This window comes from Acipenser ruthenus, chromosome 9 (genome assembly GCF_902713425.1).
Source record: "Acipenser ruthenus chromosome 9, fAciRut3.2 maternal haplotype, whole genome shotgun sequence".
Classification (NCBI taxonomy): Eukaryota; Metazoa; Chordata; class Actinopteri; order Acipenseriformes; family Acipenseridae; genus Acipenser; species Acipenser ruthenus.
The window spans coordinates 32072448-32089959 of NC_081197.1; the positions used below are offsets into that span (position 1 = coordinate 32072448).

The 17512-nt window shown below is 38.7% G+C and overlaps 1 protein-coding gene across 7 annotated transcripts in view; it reads left to right on the forward strand.

The window, feature by feature from the left end:
* Nucleotides 1–17512, forward strand: part of LOC117405686 (FERM, ARHGEF and pleckstrin domain-containing protein 1-like) — a 104036-nt gene that overhangs the window by 52157 nt on the left and 34367 nt on the right. For all 7 annotated transcript variants that reach the window (XM_059029847.1, XM_059029848.1, XM_034008939.3 and 4 more), the window contains exons 3-6: nt 8167–8271; nt 8979–9021; nt 9474–9552; nt 15269–15366. In XM_059029847.1, coding sequence (XP_058885830.1) covers nt 8167–8271; nt 8979–9021; nt 9474–9552; nt 15269–15366 — 325 coding nt within the window. The remainder of the gene's footprint in view (nt 1–8166; nt 8272–8978; nt 9022–9473; nt 9553–15268; nt 15367–17512) is intronic.

Sequence of the window (17512 nt, forward strand, 5' to 3'; positions counted from 1 at the left end):
TCACTTAATTGTTAAACTCGGTTCTGGGAAGATTTTTAAACTGAGTCAGTCATGCAATTAGATTCATATAATAAGCCATCATTTCAGGTTATGATAATGTGTCAGACAGTTAAGTTGTCAAAATGGGTCCTACAGGCATTACATTGAAATCTAAAATGTAATTTAGTCTGATCAGTATTATAGAACTTCTGAATGTAATATTAAGAGGTTGGTGTGTTAATAAAGTGAGAAGAGAATATTTGGGGTGTGGTGTGGTTGGTCACTTTTTTTGGGGGGGGGGGGTTAACGATGGCACACTAAAGCAAATCCTTAAAACAAATTTACGGGAAGTTTATTTTTGTTAATGGCGATTGGTCTCAAAGAAATATAGATTCAAAAACACCAGGTAGTGCAATAACCTTGTCCCTGGCTGAACCACAACTGCATGCCTCCCTTCCCATCCCCCAAGCATGGACTGTAGGACTTCTGTTCTGTTATGGGGTCAAATCATTACCACTTGAATCCAATGTGTATTACACTAACAAAGTTTGACACATTTAACCTGTAACTTTAAATAAACAACTAAAGACTTATTTATAAACTAGCAAATCTAAATGTATGTTTGTTCTTTACTATTTCATCCATATTCGTAGGTAATTGCAGGCAGGATTTTTTTTTCTGAACATTTACTGCAGTGCCACCCAATGGGGAAAAAGAGCTGGCTGGTCAGTCTGTTGCTGGGTTTGCTTTGTAACCCTAGTAACACTGTTATTGGTGAAAGTAGTCCTGTCCTGTGGAACTGTGTGTCCTTGGTGCTGCTACCTAGGAGTCCTATTGTGTTGGCATGGATACCAGGATTATTTACAATGACATTCATTCAGTAATATCACATGATGATGGGCTGCAAACCAACCCAGAAACCACACCTCATTTTTTATAAAAAAAAAATAATAATAATAATAATTTAAAAAAAATTAAATAAATAAATATATGTATATATATGTGTGTGTGTGTATATATATATATATATATATATATATATATATATGTGTGTGTGTGTGTGTGTGTGTGTGTGTGTGTATATTATATATATATAAATTCAGTTGCTAAAAGATGCTTATGGAGGTTTATGGTCTGCCACCTGGATTTATTTTTGTAGTATTTCAGTCTCCAAGTCTGTCTGGTAAATTGAGTGGTATGTAAACCCACATTTGATGTAACACACACTAAAAAGTTGGCTTGCGAAAGGGGTGACAGGCTGAAAAGCAGAGTTTCATCTATTAAATTGCACAGCAGAGTGTTCTTCCTTTTCTTGTTACCTATAAACAAAGAACCAGACAGACTGCTAATTCGTTATTTTTCAATGTGTTACATGTTTTTTTTTTTTTTTGTTTTTTTTTTTTTAATTCTTCTTCGTTTGAGTTTGTGGAGACCTGGCATCGCTACAAAGCAAAGGAACACTTGGGTCACTAATAATTGCTTTTGAAGTTTGACGTAGACGATCACACGTGGCATTTAGAAGCTTATCTCGGGGGCAAATAGCAGGTGTGCACCTGCAGGGTTAGTTAAGTTTACGCGAGTGGTGCTTGAATGCACGATTACATTTGACCAGTAAGCCTTATTTACCAACAACATTGATGAAGGTCATTTTCCTACTTGTAATAAGCAGCAGCTACCAGTCTGCTCTTGGTGGTATAAGTGCTGTAAATAGACATCTCCATTCATAGTGAGACTGCTTTCAACTGCTGGTAATGTTCATTTATTTATGTTGCAGCTGCCAAAGCAGATTTAATGGGACTTGTACTTTTATTGTTCTGCTGCATGGTAAACAGAACTCAATCTAGGGAAAACAAGAGTGTTTCTGTAATAGACATTTAATTGGCAAGCATTGTTTGTAGTGTCTGTAAAAATAAAGTGACCATTTTATACATTCAGACCACAAACGGCAGGAAAGCAGTTTGTTCCCAAATGATAAGTTTGCCATATACTTGGACAACTCTCCATAGCAAGTTATTTATGGGATGATCTGGAAATATACCTCTTCCAGGTGAAAGTTCATGGAGTGCATAGCCCTTCCTCAGGACACAGGAGGAGGCTTCTGAAAACCATTTTCTTACTAGACATTTGTTGGTCTTTTTTTCTCATCTGTGTTGCACTGCTTTGCTGCTATGATTGGAAACCAGTAGTAAGATTTAAACGTATACTGCATAGCCCCTTTTTAGATCAAGTCTAAGAGTTTCCAGCGAGGTCCATGAAATGTCAAGGTGCTGTGACATGTGGAAGTCACAGGCTGTGCAGTTTGATATTGGGTTAATGAATTCCATGGAATGTAGGTTTCTGCTTTTTTTTTCTTATCTGTGTTAGATAAGTCCTGTGTTGTGTTGAGAAACCAATTACTTTGGAATTGTTTGTCACTTGGATACATGTCAATAGATACAGCACATTTTCTGGCAGCAGCTGCTAAATATAAAACAGAAACAATTAACAAAAAAGCTTTGTAGCAGCTGTAAATCCATATTTTTTTTTAGTGGGAGGCTTAGTTATTTTACATCAGGGAATTACAATATAATCAGAGCTTTCTCCAAAAGTACAACCAGGCCTGTTGAATTGTGTTTCGTCTCGAATCCAAAGAGATGGTTCTGCTGTTTTTGTTTGTCAGTTCAGGTTAGCTCAACAGTGGCAGCTTAGCCTGGCCTTTTGTCACTTTGTGCTTTCAAAACAAGTCCATGCTGCAATGATGTTGATTTTACTAAAAGTGTGGGATTTTTTTTTTTATTGGCCTTGTAGGAGATACAGTACCCAATAATATTTACAAATCTCAACTCTACAACAGTCCAATATTTGAAATGCAAAGCAAAATTATAATCTCAATAAATAATAAGTAGCTTTTATTTTATATTGCTATACTTTTTAAATAGAAATCCACTCAGAGGCCTGGTTTCTCCATCATAAAATGTCACCATGTATATAAGTATGACCGTGGGCACAGCCATTAAATGGGCAGCTCTTAAAAACTGTAGTCCTAACACACATACAGTACATGCATGCATACATACATACATACATAAATACACACACACATACATACACTATTGGTTACGCTCATAAACAAACAGTGTTGTTTCTGAACACATGAGGTAGAAAACTGGCAGCAATAATGACACGTACGGCTTCATTTGCAGGCAGGGAGCCTTTGCTTTGAAGAAGAAATACATTGGTGGCCAGCCTGTTGATTCAGAAAAGAAAAGAAACTTCGGAAGTTCCATCACTCTAGTCAGCAAAGTCTTGTCTTTTTGCCAGCGCAGCAAATCCTGGAGAAACCACAGGGAGGCTTTTGTTGCATTTACTGTAGTTTGGAGAATAGTCTTGATTCTTCGATGGATGGGGAGAGGGATATAATTGCCACACATTTGAGATTTTTTGCATTTAAGATTCCATTGGACTGGGCAACACGATTTGAGTGGTGTTGCGAAGTCATTGTGAAACGGAAGCTGCTTCTGCAAATCTGCAAGACTTCTCTTTGTAGTTATCTGCTTGCCATTCTTTTGCGTTTTCAGATTTGAAAAAATGTTTTACATTAGTTCATTTGTTTTCAAATAAAATCAGTTAAAGTGTTTTTTTTTTTGTTTTTTTTTATAAATGTCTCTGCTATCTAAGTCCCACAAAAAATTAATAGTTCACTTTCATGAGTCCATCCAACATACTGTATGTACTGTACACATACAGTTAGTTTAAATTCATAGAAGAGTGTATGTGTATAGACTATAATGCTTCAAAATGGTGTTTCGTAGTAATATAAGACTGTTTAGTAGTAGTACAGAAACATTCTGTGACAAATTATGGGACTAGAAGTTTTTCTTAATGTCTTCAGTGTTAAATGAGTTTTAGGTGGCACTCTGCAAGGGGTGGAGACTACACTGAAACCTGTAGTATAAGTGTGAAAAGCTCTTAATGGCTTAGTGCTGATAAGGCTAGAAACCGGTCTAAAGTGAAGGTGTGACAGCTTGTAAAACCTACAATGGCTCAAAACCGCTATGCAGTAGGAGTGTTATTGCTGGGTTTGATTCTGTTCTTCCTTCCCGTGCCAGTCGGATCTCAGATTTGCAATTAATCTTGCTCTGCCCAAAGGAGCATGACAGTATCCTGTTTTTACCAACATCATTAAAGTACTGAAATGTAAAAGTTAATGCAAATACAGTACGGGGGTTATGGAGGCTTATATCTGTGGACCAAAATTAACAGTTGCCAAATAACGTCCATGGCTTTATACTAAAATTGTTTTTAAAATCAGCGTGCAAAGCTGGGAAAAAATGAGTTGGGTTAAGATTATTAATATGCTGTTTAAATACATTGACACAGGGACTGAGTGACATCACACACTGATGCATTCATTAAACCAGCTCAAAACCAAACCTCTGTTTTACTTTGTAATGAATGCAGCATGGGGCAGTGAAACGGTGACATAATCAGCCAAAAAAGAAATCTAGTGTGTTTCAAGGCATGATTGAAACTATATTCTACTCTTTACAGTACGCAGTAAATCGGGGGCCCTTTCACATTGTTTCTGTATGTATTTCAGAGCTGCTGTGGCAAGCCTGACAGTAAAGGCTGGATTTGTTTTAGCATTTTCATGCTCCACTTAACGGAACACATTCCGTGCATTAAAACATGTTCTATCTGTGAGCTTTGAGCAGCAAAACGGTCAAACTGTGTGTGTTGTTGCTCACTGCAATCAGACCAGTGAAGATGGTCTTGGAGGGCAGTGTCAGCAGGTCAAATTCAGGCATCGGCTGTCACCTGGAATTCGCTCATGTTTGTGAGATCCCCACGCACACAAGCATGCTGGCTCCGATTCCAGTTATTTCACACAAGAGCAGTAGCTTGTAAATTTAAAGCAAAATGTGGAATATTATTTACTTTCCAGCTCGTGTCACGATTCCAAACTGACAGTCCGTTTTTATATTTTAAAGTTCCTGTGTTTGATTTTTTTCTGTACTTTTAAGATTCAGGTTCGCTCACTATAATGTTTGGAAGTGTTTTGAGGGGTAATTTTATTTCTGAGGTACAGTACAGCAAACCAGGTCCCCATTTTAGGGTTATTCAAATCTACAACAGCCTAAATGAAGACCTGTTTTGAAAGTTCAGAGTTCCTTGGTTTTATAAATGTGAAATTGAGATAAACAGGTCAGACCACAACAATACTCAAATATTATTCTTAAACACCAATTTCCCTGGTGGTATGATGTCGTACTGTTGGCAGGTCAGACATGTACAGTACAGTAAAGTACAGTGGGAGAAACACATACAATACTGCAGAACTGGGTTGTGTTTCCTGATAAACATTGGAATCAAAGAGGGGTGGGTAACTCCCATTTAAACATTAGCCACAGACTGAGTGGTGCCATTAGTGACTGTCCGACAACCTCATTGTCTTGCAAACTCCTCAGTCCAAGGTATAGAGAGCTATTGCACATAGAAGAGAAAGACGGTGCAGTGAGTCATTCTTTCTCATTATAAAAATATCTAGAGGTCTTCATGACAGAATGCATCTGTAAAGGATGGGAACCTTTGTCGGAAGTACGAAGGTTCCCCAGTAATTGTACAATGATGATGAACAAGTTAGTAGATCCAGTGTGCTGTGCTAGATTTGCTGAGCGGATGGCTGCTGCACACACTACGTACATTCATGTTATTGTATATACCAGTTCCTAGATTGCTGTGTAGTTTTCTATGGATTATGCTTTAAACAGGGGCGGGAGGGAACCGCCAAATGATTTCTTCATAATGTGGAATGAGAAGCCATGTGTACTGTAGGGCAGGTGTTCACCACAACAAATTTCCTCAAACGTAAGTTGTATTGATGCCAAGTCTACGAATTGCACACCTTGTTTTTACAGCAGTGAGCCTGCTCATTGTGAAGCTGTGTTTATTGCCCTGTATTTCACATGACCTTCCTCGTCTAGAAGATAGACAGCATGGACTCTCCTGCCCCGGTCTCTTCTCTCTGATCTGTTGCCATTGATAAGCTGGCTGACACAGCAGCACTTGGCACCACCAGTCTATTCACCTGCCAGTCCAGTGAGCCCCTGTATTCCTCACAGTTTAAAGTGACAGTGATCCTGCCAACATTAAGAAATAATCTACTCTCATGACTCCTTCAGTATGCTACCTAGCACGCCAGACCGAATAGCACAAATATATAGAAATACGAAAGCCAAATATCCATTTAGGTGAACATTGGAAGTTAATTCGGTATATGATTTGTAAAACTGTACATTATTAAACCGTTTTCAACGCATAACATGTTCTTCAGTTGCCTGAGCCTAAAAAGGTGGTGCACTCTAGTGGTAACATTTGGAATCTTCAGAGGCCAACCCAATTTTTTTCAGGAAAGGCATAATTAATAAAATATGGAAGAAATGAAGGGGTTTGGTTCTGGTGCTTATTTTTAATATATATATTTTTGTGGTCAAGTTGCCTAATTGCCTTTAGGTGTGTGTTCATGTTAAATAACCTGTTTATTTTAACCTATGTAAATAAAGCTGTAATCTCTTGTTGTGGATGATGGAGAGTCTGTCTCTTTTGAAGTGATAGCAGTTTTTAACAGTTGCATCGCAGAGGAAGCAGTCCGAAGCCTCCTGTATCCCTTGGCATCAGAGCTGTAGAGGAAGGAGGAAGAAAGTGCAGTGAATTGTCCAACCTGTTAGTTATTTTAGCAGAGTAGCTACACACATTTTCTTTTATCCTACTACATTCTTTGTTGTTTTTTAAAATGCTTTTAGAAAAATGCTTGTACAGATGAATAAATACAAAACGACTGGCTTATACATGCTTGTGATTTTAATGAGCAATCATCCCATAAGTGCAGTGGTGAGGAATACCATTTGAGACTGTTCTTCAAAAGTAGCCGTCTGCAGTGGTGACTGACGTCACGTGGGACAGGTTTGTCATTCTGATATTTTGCAGCTGTTTGGAAAATACAATCGGACAGTTTTCAGATGAGCAAGGTCTGAATGAAAACAGGCAACAGATGCCCAACCCCATTTAATCTCAAAATTGGAAGTATATAGAGAAATGCAAGTCTTTCGCAAAAGATCACAAGCCTTCAAGTCCTCCTGTATATTATTTTTCTCTGTACACCCCTGAAAATGAGATGCTCACGTTTGTCATGTGTGCACTGAAACACCACACTCTCAATACCTCTGCATGGAGATGCTCCTGTCTGCACTGAAACACCACACTCTCAATACCTCTGCATGGAGATGCTCCTGTCTGCACTGAAACACCACACTCTCAATACCTCTGCATGGAGATGCTCCTGTCTGCACTGAAACACCACACTCTCAATACCTCTGCATGGAGATGCTCCTGTCTGCACTGAAACACCACACTCTCAATACCTCTGCATGGAGATGCTCCTGTCTGCACTGAAACACCACACTCTCAATACCTCTGCATGGAGATGCTCCTGTCTGCACTGAAACACCACACTCTCAATACCTCTGCATGGAGATGCGCATGTTTGTCATGTAATACACACGCAGTACAGTAACTTCAAAGCTTGCCGAGGTCTGTGGAGAAACAGTTGCTTTCACTAAATCATGCCAACCCAACTTGACCACATCAAAGAGCATCACTCCCAGTGAAATCTTTGGAGTCAAGAACAAAGTATCTCTGTGCAGCCCCTTTCACCACCAGCATCTGGTGTCTCGCAGCAATGCAGAGCAGGGAGCTGTCTTTTGATTTTATGAATTCGGTTATATTATCCAGGTTTAAAAACAATTATTTAAAAAGTTGTGAATATTTTTTATCACAGGGGAAATTTATAGGATATATGTTGCCCTCTGAAGTACAGTCTGAACTAGATACAGGAGGAGTATGTTGGTGTTATGCAGAATGCCTTGTATTTATAGCATTAATTACAGTGTTGTCGGAGGTTAAATCTGCTGTTCTCTGCCTCGTTTGTCCCAGTCTACAAAAAGGCATATCAAATAGGGTACAGCTGTTCAGGCACTCTAAACTCACCAAGGGTGCTGTAATGCACAAAACACTTTGTGAGCAATACACTGTAGTGTGGTTGAATCTGCTGTTCACTCTATATGGCTCCCTGCTAAAGTTACTGTGTTTCCTTATTGTGCTGAGAAGCATCATGGTCGCTTAATTTCTTCCTCTCGTTTTTGTTCACAGCAAAGGGCCCCGGGGAAGATCCTCTTTGATCTGGTCTGTACACATCTGAATCTCATCGAGGGGGATTACTTTGGACTAGAATACCAGGACCACCGCAAAATGACAGTAAGCGTATGAAACCCTGCACATGCTTTCAGCTTTTTGATGTCACTCTGCTGTTAGCAAGTATCTCAAGACCTTGGCTTTATGGTGATGTCAAAACACAGCCTATAATGTCGTGTTAATCCAGGATTAATAACCAAGAACAAAAATGAAAGCTGTGTATATCTCATCAGCACATCTTTCTGGGTCCCTTTGTTTTGTTATACTTGGATCAAGTCCTGTTAATTTGTTTTCTCACTATATACAGTATTCATTTCCTCCTTCAGGTAATAGAACCCACCCAGCTGCAGCATAGCGAGTGTGAGGCACTGACAGGGTCCTAATAACTGCTGCACAGGAAGCTGCAGCATAGCGAGTGTGAGGCACTGACAGGGTCCTAATAACTGCTGCACAGGAAGCTGCAGCATAGCGAGTGTGAGGCACTGACAGGGTTCTGATAACTGCTGCACAGGAAGCTGCAACATAGCGAGTGTGAGGCACTGACAGGGTCCTGATAACTGCTGCACAGGAAGTCATTGGAAATGTGTGTGTTTTTTTTTGTTTGTTTTTGTTTTTTAAACCTTTTGAGGTTCTCGCTTCCAGCTCATTACACTGGAATACCATTTATTATGTGTAAGAGCTTGTTTTGTTCTACATACACTCAGCGGTGCAGTGCATCAGATTTTCACTCTGACAAGCTCCTTGGTTTGACCACTTGTTTGTTTTCGCAGGTGTGGTTGGACCTCCTAAAACCCATTATGAAACAATTAAGAAGTAAGTAGAGCAGTGTAGTACAGTGGTCAGTGCTTCCGTAAGGTCAGATTTTAAACAGTGTGTGATGTACCCCTCTTTACTAGCTTTGTGCTACAGTTTGATTTGCTAAAAGGAATATATTAAAGAATATTCAGAACAAGTCATATGCTCTAATATCAGTGCACCCTTAATTTATTACATTACATAATGTACTAATGCTAGTTTCAAATATATGGACACTAATCCTCTTCTGTTAAAAGTCCAGAATATTTTGACAGACTTACCTGGTGGTCATTTTTTGAAACATATCAAAATGAGACGATACATTATTAAATATTAAAGCTGTTTTTTAATTTTGTAAACTATTATATTTAATGTTATCTTCATGAATTTTACAAAATGCCATTCTGCCTTGTTTGCTTCTAGTTTGCGTGTCGTGTGTGGTTTGTAATTGAGTAACCCTGTTTCTGCAGGACCCAAGCATACGGTGTTGAGATTTGTGGTGAAGTTCTTTCCTCCCGATCACACACAGCTGCTGGAAGAGTTAACAAGGTCAGCGCAAGTTTTCTGTGCCGGTTATGAGGGGGCACTCTCCCTGGCTGTGTGCTCACTGCGTTGCCTTGCTAGCAGACAATAAGAATGACGTCATGCTGTAAAATGTGTTGTGTTGCAACAACTTTTAAGATGGCATACACACAGCAATTCAATAAATCAAATACATTCATTTTGGAAAATGCTAGTCAGGTATTATGAACGCTGTTAACTGAGAATATAAAAACTGTGCTAACCTAAATTTGCTACTGAAATAAGTTCCATTCTTCTATTTTTGTTTTTTAACAAAGTCCTCGTGACCAGGTTGTGGAAACCTGGTAGGCTGTGAAGATACCTGTGCAGTTTCATTTCGGTACTCCGTAAAGATAAGTTGGAAAAGCGTTCGCCACCCTGGGTGTTGCATATGAATGTATGGGTTTTAAAGTTGAAAGACCTTGCCGCTGTGGCTTTCCAGGTAGTACTTTCTAATTTGTAATTTCGGTTTTGACCTTCCGTTTTGTATAATTTCTGTTTTTGTTGCAAAGTTTCTTGCACTAAACAGATTAGTCAACAAACATTTCAGTAAGCTTTCCGTTTTTGTTTTTATGACTTTGAGTTTGCGCTCCACTTGGTGTTCAGTCAAGGAGGATTCGATTCTACAGTTGCATGCCTTGCCTATGTTTTCTAGCTCCTGGCCAACAGGCGGTGCATGTGGCGACGCATTACCTAGACAACACAATGCAACTTGAAGCGTTGCATGCATTGACCAGCAAAACAAGAAGTCTGGGGAGGCGAACAGATTACTTGCATGCATGGCTATCATATAATTAGAAATGTTGTAGAATAAACACATAGGAGGCTGTGTGGTTCAGTGGTTAAAGAAAAGGGCTTGTAACCAGGAGGTCCCCAGTTCAAATCCCACCTCAGCCACTGACTCATTGTGTGACCCTGAGCAAGTCACTTAACCTCCTTGTGCTCCGTCTTTCGGATGAGACGTAGTTGTAAGTGACTCTGCAGCTGATGCATAGTTCACACACCCTAGTCTCTGTAAGTCACCTTGGATAAAGGTGTCTGCTAAATAAAAAAATAAATAAATAATAATAATATGTTGTGGAATAACTTTTTTTTTTATGAATTCCTAGGCATGCAATGCTTGGGTTGCATACGTAGACAACACGCTGCTGGTGTTGAGGTACCACAATCAATATTGGCACTGAGCTGGATGCATTACCACTTAAGTAAGCTAGGCATCTGTTCATTTCATCAGTGTATTTTGATAGTAGAAGTTATACTGAACCTAATTTTAATTTTAATTGGGTTTTCTTAGTCTTGCAGCTAGCTGACACACTTCATTCAGAGCAGAGTCGGAATAGAATTGGAATATTTAACGTTAATAATCGAGTGGTAAGGAGTACAACAGATGGTTGTTGTTGTCACCTGCTTTTCGCTGATTTTAGAACCCTGATTTTAGAAACCTGATTTTAGAAACCTTTGCGTGGGAACTTTTTTCTACAGTGTTACTCGGGCTGGAATTGCAGTTTATAATGTCAGGCTTGTCTTTAGTGTGCTTTTTGGCTTTCTCTCTTTCTGAACTAGGCCAGTTTGTTTCTCTTGCCAGGGTTCCTACAGCTTCATGAATAGCTCCAGTGATGCACTGTTTTCCAGAGCTATCCAATTCCCATAGGAAAAAAAATAACCTTTTATGGATGAATTGGAGATCTTGTTTCAATTTGCAGTACATGTCTGAGTATGGAATACAGGTGCTACATGCTCTATATAGTTTAACATTAGAACAACATCAAGCTGGTAATATGAAGGAAATGCCTGCCGTTTTCATTGGCCGTAGCTGATGCAACAGGCTTGTTTTTGCTGTTGTAGTCTGGAGTTTGATGCAGAAAGCTTTTTTTTTTTTTTTTTTTTTTAATAGCCTGTTAACTGTTTTGTTTATTTTGTTTTGCTCTGAAAGGAGAAAAACTCTGAGGTAGACATTCAAGCACAATCTATAGAAATTTAAAAACATTCTTTTATACAGGCCCAAAGTTCAAGGGGGGTGTGTGTGTGTGTTTAATTAAACAAGAAGACTCTTACTTTGATATTACATTTGTGAATGTTCGCTCCCAAGTCTGGTATTTCATTTTACAATGTTGTTCTGCTTCAGTCAGAATCCCTTGTGCAATGTTTCTGCTCGACAGACTGTCCATAGTGTCAAGCTGGTTTGATGTTTTTAAGTGATGAACAGCAACAACATCTATTTTGCTTTATTCGTTTACTTTCCAAAGAAACAAGTACAGATTTGCTGTCATCTCTATATACAGTAAGTTATTGACATTTTGCCTGTGAGATTTCACAAGACTCAGTCCCGAGAAGCACTGCCCGTCCCTGCTACTGTTTCCTGTTCCTGCCCCAAACAAAAACATACACATTTTGCAAATATTGTAAAATAAGCTTCACTTACCATACAACCATATGTATTTTTATAATTGCTTTTAAAAATTGTATTAATTGTTTCTAAAGCCTTCTGTAGCATACAGTCTATGTACACTATATTTACTACATGTGAGCTGAGAAGGAGAAGGATTGGTCGTGTGTGAAATCGATTGCACAGTAATCTGGGTGCATACAACAGAGTGTTGAGGGTTCAGCCAGCAGAAACATACCTATCTGATTTAGTAAGGAACCCACCTCTAAACAGTACTCTGCTCGGTATCACAGTTCACAGCCTACCTCTGTAAAGCGCTTTGTGATGGTGGTCCACTATGAAAGGCGCTATATAAAAATAAAGATGATATTATTATTTTTCATGTCCTTGTGCAGTGGCGGTGATGAACAGTGAATCAGTGTTCAAAAGAATTTACTGCACTAGAAACCGTAGATTATTTGAACACAGTCACCACTTAATTTGTTCTTTGGACACATTTCTAGTGTAACTGATGAAAATGCCATTACCGAAATCTGGTAATCGCAAATAGCAATGTATTTGACTTTCAGATTGGAAAACAAGCTCTTGACTTACCCAGTTTTCTGACAAATTCTGTTCTGTTGTCTGTTCTCTTAAATATAGGAAAACAATACATTCTAAATATAGTTTGGTACACAAATCACAATCTCATGGAGAAGTACTGTATGCTTTAAAATCGCGCTTTAGGGCTGAAACCATGTACAGTATTTGGACGGCTATGTAGCGCTGAATTGGTATTCAGCAGGCCTCATTGACTGTTAACTTTCAAGTAATTTAGAGCAGGTCTTTTAGAAGAGTTATGTTGGTACACATTTTTTGACTGAAAATTGATCTGTTAATGTTTCCATTGTAAAAGAGCTTTGGCCCTGAATCGCTTATCTATGAACACAATCTTTAGTGCATTTCACTCAGCTGCATTGAAAATGAGATTTATTCCAGAGGATTGAAATTGTAAATCCATTGGGCTGCTTATCTTGATCCTTTCAGTGAGGTTTTTCCCCATTTCCAAGTGTCAACGCCTTTAGGATTGGGACATTTTGCAGGATCAGCGCAGGGTTATCCGATCCCCAGGCCTGTTTTCTTTGAAGGGATTGCGTAACATGCCGGTGCAGGACAGGCTTAAACAAAGAAACGGTGACAGAGTTCTAGGAATCCAAAGGCTAAAGTGTTAATCTGTGGCTTAACATTGCACTCTGTAACATTCACATTCTGCAAATTCCTTCAGAGTTTCTTGTTCAGAAGACCTGTATTACTGCTTAACAAGACCCAGACAAAACCTTCTAGAGTTTACCGCAGTGACTTTACACAGCAATTCTGCACTTTCCTGTACATCTTCATGTACAATGCTGTACCATAATTATCACTGATTCACCATGCCTGTCTGTGATCCAACATGCTTTCACTATGTTATTTTTTTACTTTGCTTTTAAATGCCCGGGTAACTTTTTTATAATGGAAAATCTCCTTTTAGTATTATTTTAACATCTTGTGATTTAATTGTGTGCTTAATTGATGCAGATAGATTCAGATCATCTATTAACTCTGTTTTCAGTCATCCCTTTCAGTATTGCATGGCTGATTTTCACAGACCCTGGTTTAACGCTAATCTTAGACTATCTTTCTTAAGATAACATTAGTTGCTAACAGTCCATCATTCGTGCTAAACCAGCCGATTTATGGAAGAACTGTCCCTTCTAGAGTAACCAAGTTGCCAGTATGTTTGTTGGTTTTTACCAACAAAGTATCAGCTATCTCCCTGGCAATTACTTTTAATGACTGTTTGAATGAAATTCCCCCCAGCATTGCCCCACAAACAAGCAGAACATTAACAAGAGAAGAAAGCACTGACATTCTACAAAACAGACCCACAGATCAATGTGCTTTGCACCAGCTGTAGGCATTCAGTGGAACCAGGCTAATTTTAGAGCCTATCAAAGAAGAGAGAAGCTGTTGTCCCGAAGTCTCCCGCTGACAGTGTTTGAAGAGATCTATACACTTTGTACTGCAGAAGAAACACTCATTAACAGGCAGCTCCTCAGCAGAGCCCATTATCAGGGTGACTGAGAGATCAGTAATAATGCAGGTTCCTTAGGAAGACTATGGTAAACCGTGTGATTCCTGTACATAACTAGAGCTCAGCCATGCCTGGATAAGTAATGTTTGTAACAATGGAAATACTGAATGGAATGGATCATCCATTACTGGTAACTAAATTATTTTCATCAGATACATCATAGTTTCCCTGCAGTTTAGGAGCTTTAGTGTGGCTTTAAAGGTACGTTATCTCATCAATACTTAGTTTATTCTCATTGTCCCGGAAATGATCATTTATTTTGCGATGATGAGACTGGTGTGTCTTGTATTTTAAATTGATAGGTATCTTTCTGGAAGGACTCCAGGGAGCTTTATAGGTGCAGCGTAAGAAATCCTGCTGCACTAATAGCTAGCAGTTGCAAACCCATGTGTGGAAACCATAGCGAAACTGTAATGAATACTGTACAACGTGGGAGAACATGAAAAAGGATAAAAAGTATTGTAAATAATCTTTTAACTTTTTCTTCTGCCTTTTTGTAGTCCAATATCTAGTAACATACAATACTGTATCCAACAGAAGTCTAAGGCTTGTGTTTAAAATGGATCACTGCCAAATGAACTCAATCACTCCCTCCTTTTACTCTTTGTGATAGTCTCTGCAGTCAAACAGGAAGAGTTCCTGATGTCCGGGGTATGAACTGTTTGGCAGAGTTGCTGTCTCCTTATGCCTTTAAATAACTCAGAGTTATTGAGAACTGTGATGACACTCAATTTGTTTTACCATTGGAATATGACCCAATATAAAATTCTGAACATGGCGTGTTTATACAGCCCTGCTGTACACATTCCTATTCATACACTCCTGATTTAGGGTAATACGGACGGATTTCACTTGGCTCTATTTCAAGATTAGATCCATGGGGTTGGTAATGTGTCTTGTTTGACTGACTCTAAATTTGTTTTATTTAAACAGAGGATAACTAAAGACTAGTCCTGTCTGAGAAAACTAAGCCAAGCGATAAGGCTGAGAGTAAATGCTTTTGGACTTTGTTTTTCACTTCACTGATTTTACATTTACAATAACAAGGGTTTCATTGTGGTACGAGCGCATTGTCAGGTTTTTTATTTTTTATTTAAACTTCCAGAGAATGACTAGGACTATTGAGAGGAAGCATATACATTTAGCTCTAAAATGCAGCATCCTATTGATTTGACGGTTTGTTTTCCCTATTTTATATTTGGCAGGTACCTCTTTGCCTTGCAGGTAAAGCAGGATCTTGCATCCAGCCGACTCACTTGTAATGACAGCAGTGCTGCACTCCTCGTCTCCCATATTGTTCAGTGTAAGTAGAGTCTGAATTGCACATTACTGTGAATAGAACAGTAACATCTTCTGATTTTCTCTGAGTGTGTCTACATGATAAATCATGCATCTGCTGCCCTGTGGTTCCTTTGGTTTGTTTGTTGACTTCTTTTAAGCTGTTGAAGCCCATGCTCTGCATGGCTGTAGCCTTCTACTGTAGTTCTGAAATAACAGATCCCAGAGTTCAGACCTGTGCAGCAGACTGTCTGCCTTGTGATTTATAATGGACCGGACCTGATCACCTGCTGGTAGCCCACAGAAGTGCTCTTAGTACTCAGTCTAATCTACATGAAGCCAGTCTGCTTTCACTTTGAATGTCCTGAGAATGCTAACGCTGGATCTAACCTGGGAAGTAGCTCCCAGTCGAAGGTTTTTCACCTTCTTGAGAACATCATCATTGTTATTCAGAGTGGGAGCTTGATGTAAGCTGTAAAGGAGCTCCCACTTCATTCGGTCTGCTGCACTGCTGAGTAAAGTAAGAAAGTCCTCACATGAGCTGCCTGCCCCGGGTTTAATGAGTCTGGACGTTTAGACAGCTGCTGCATGTTAATCTCAGACTCTTATTGGAATAGGGGGACAGGGATATTCTTCAGTCACTGTTCAGAAACAAATATAGGTTACTAGGTCAACAACATTTCTAACATTAGGGATTGCTGTTAAGCAGAGTTATGACCATTTAAAGGCTACTGTTAGGCTACGTACACACGCAGGCTAAATGAAGTTGTGAGTTCACCTTTTGCTCATAATACAGTTTGTATAGACACGCAGTTCGGTTACAAAGGGCACCGACAACTGCACTAGTTAATCCTTTTCAGAGCAAGTATCAAGTGTGGTTATTAATTAAGTTCAGTTAGTTAATGAGCACTAACTGTGTGTGTATTACAACCACACTAACACAACTGCAGTTGGTGCTCATTGGATTTCTGCGCAACTAATGATGTAATTGTTTATCAGACATTTCCGTGTGATTAAACATGGCTAAAAAAAATAGGTGCCTGATGAGCCAAGCTGATTTTGTAATATTGATGAATAATAAATTTATATATAATACACTTATTTAATCAAAGTACAGTTACAATAATATTTTGTTGTAAGAAAAAAAAAAAATGTATTTTTCTTTTTACAACTTAAATAAAACAATATGGCACAATGCGTATCCCCAAACACCACAGTGCGACTGCAACTCGTTTTTCCACCGATACCGAACATCTGTGTGTTTTGGCACTCCAGGAAATGTCTCAGTAAATGACAGACACATATACAACTCCTTAGACATGCGTGCATTTTTAATCCAGTCATTTGGAAACCACTCAAGTAATTTACACAGGGGACCCGGAGGACATGTCCCCCTCACTTTTTCAATGATGGGGAAATGTCACCCCTCACATTGCAGGAGTACTAAAACTTTTATTTCACGATAATTTATTGGTATAATCACTAGTCAGTATAGAAGTTAATTGGAAGAAAAATGTGATTGGAGCGCTACGTTGCTGTATCCAAAACACAGGAAAATGGTTTAAGTTTGTAATTCACCGTAGCTCATGTTATTTACTAATGTTATCACACTGAGTTTTCTGTCTACTTACAGTTTGACTTTTCATTTGAAATTGAAATGGTAATAAAACAGCAAAATTACCTTTGTGCCTTTTGCAAATAAACATAGACATCAATAAAAACTAAATACATTGCCAAGAACTTTTTACACAATTATTACACCAAATTAATCACGATATTACTGATTCTAAAATATTTTGCGTGTTTAAATACATTGCACAGACTCTCGCATTTCTATTTATCAATGGTCTAAATACTCAAGCTTGGTCACATTTTACTAAACATTTTTAAACTAACAAATAAACAATTACCATAACGAACATTATCTGGAGCTTGGTGTTATTTACATTATCGTCGATACACTGCGGTTTGAGGTTCAAGCTACATCTGCATATTTTAAGTGGATGGAAGCCCAAAATACTTCTTAAAAACACCCTTCTCTTATACCAATACAGTATGAGCATCATTTTAATGGCACAACTGTATTTATCGCAAGTATTTCAATTGTGGGGAAACAATGTTTCTAGAAATATATTTCAAGGGCAATTCTCACCCCTCTCATTATATGGCTC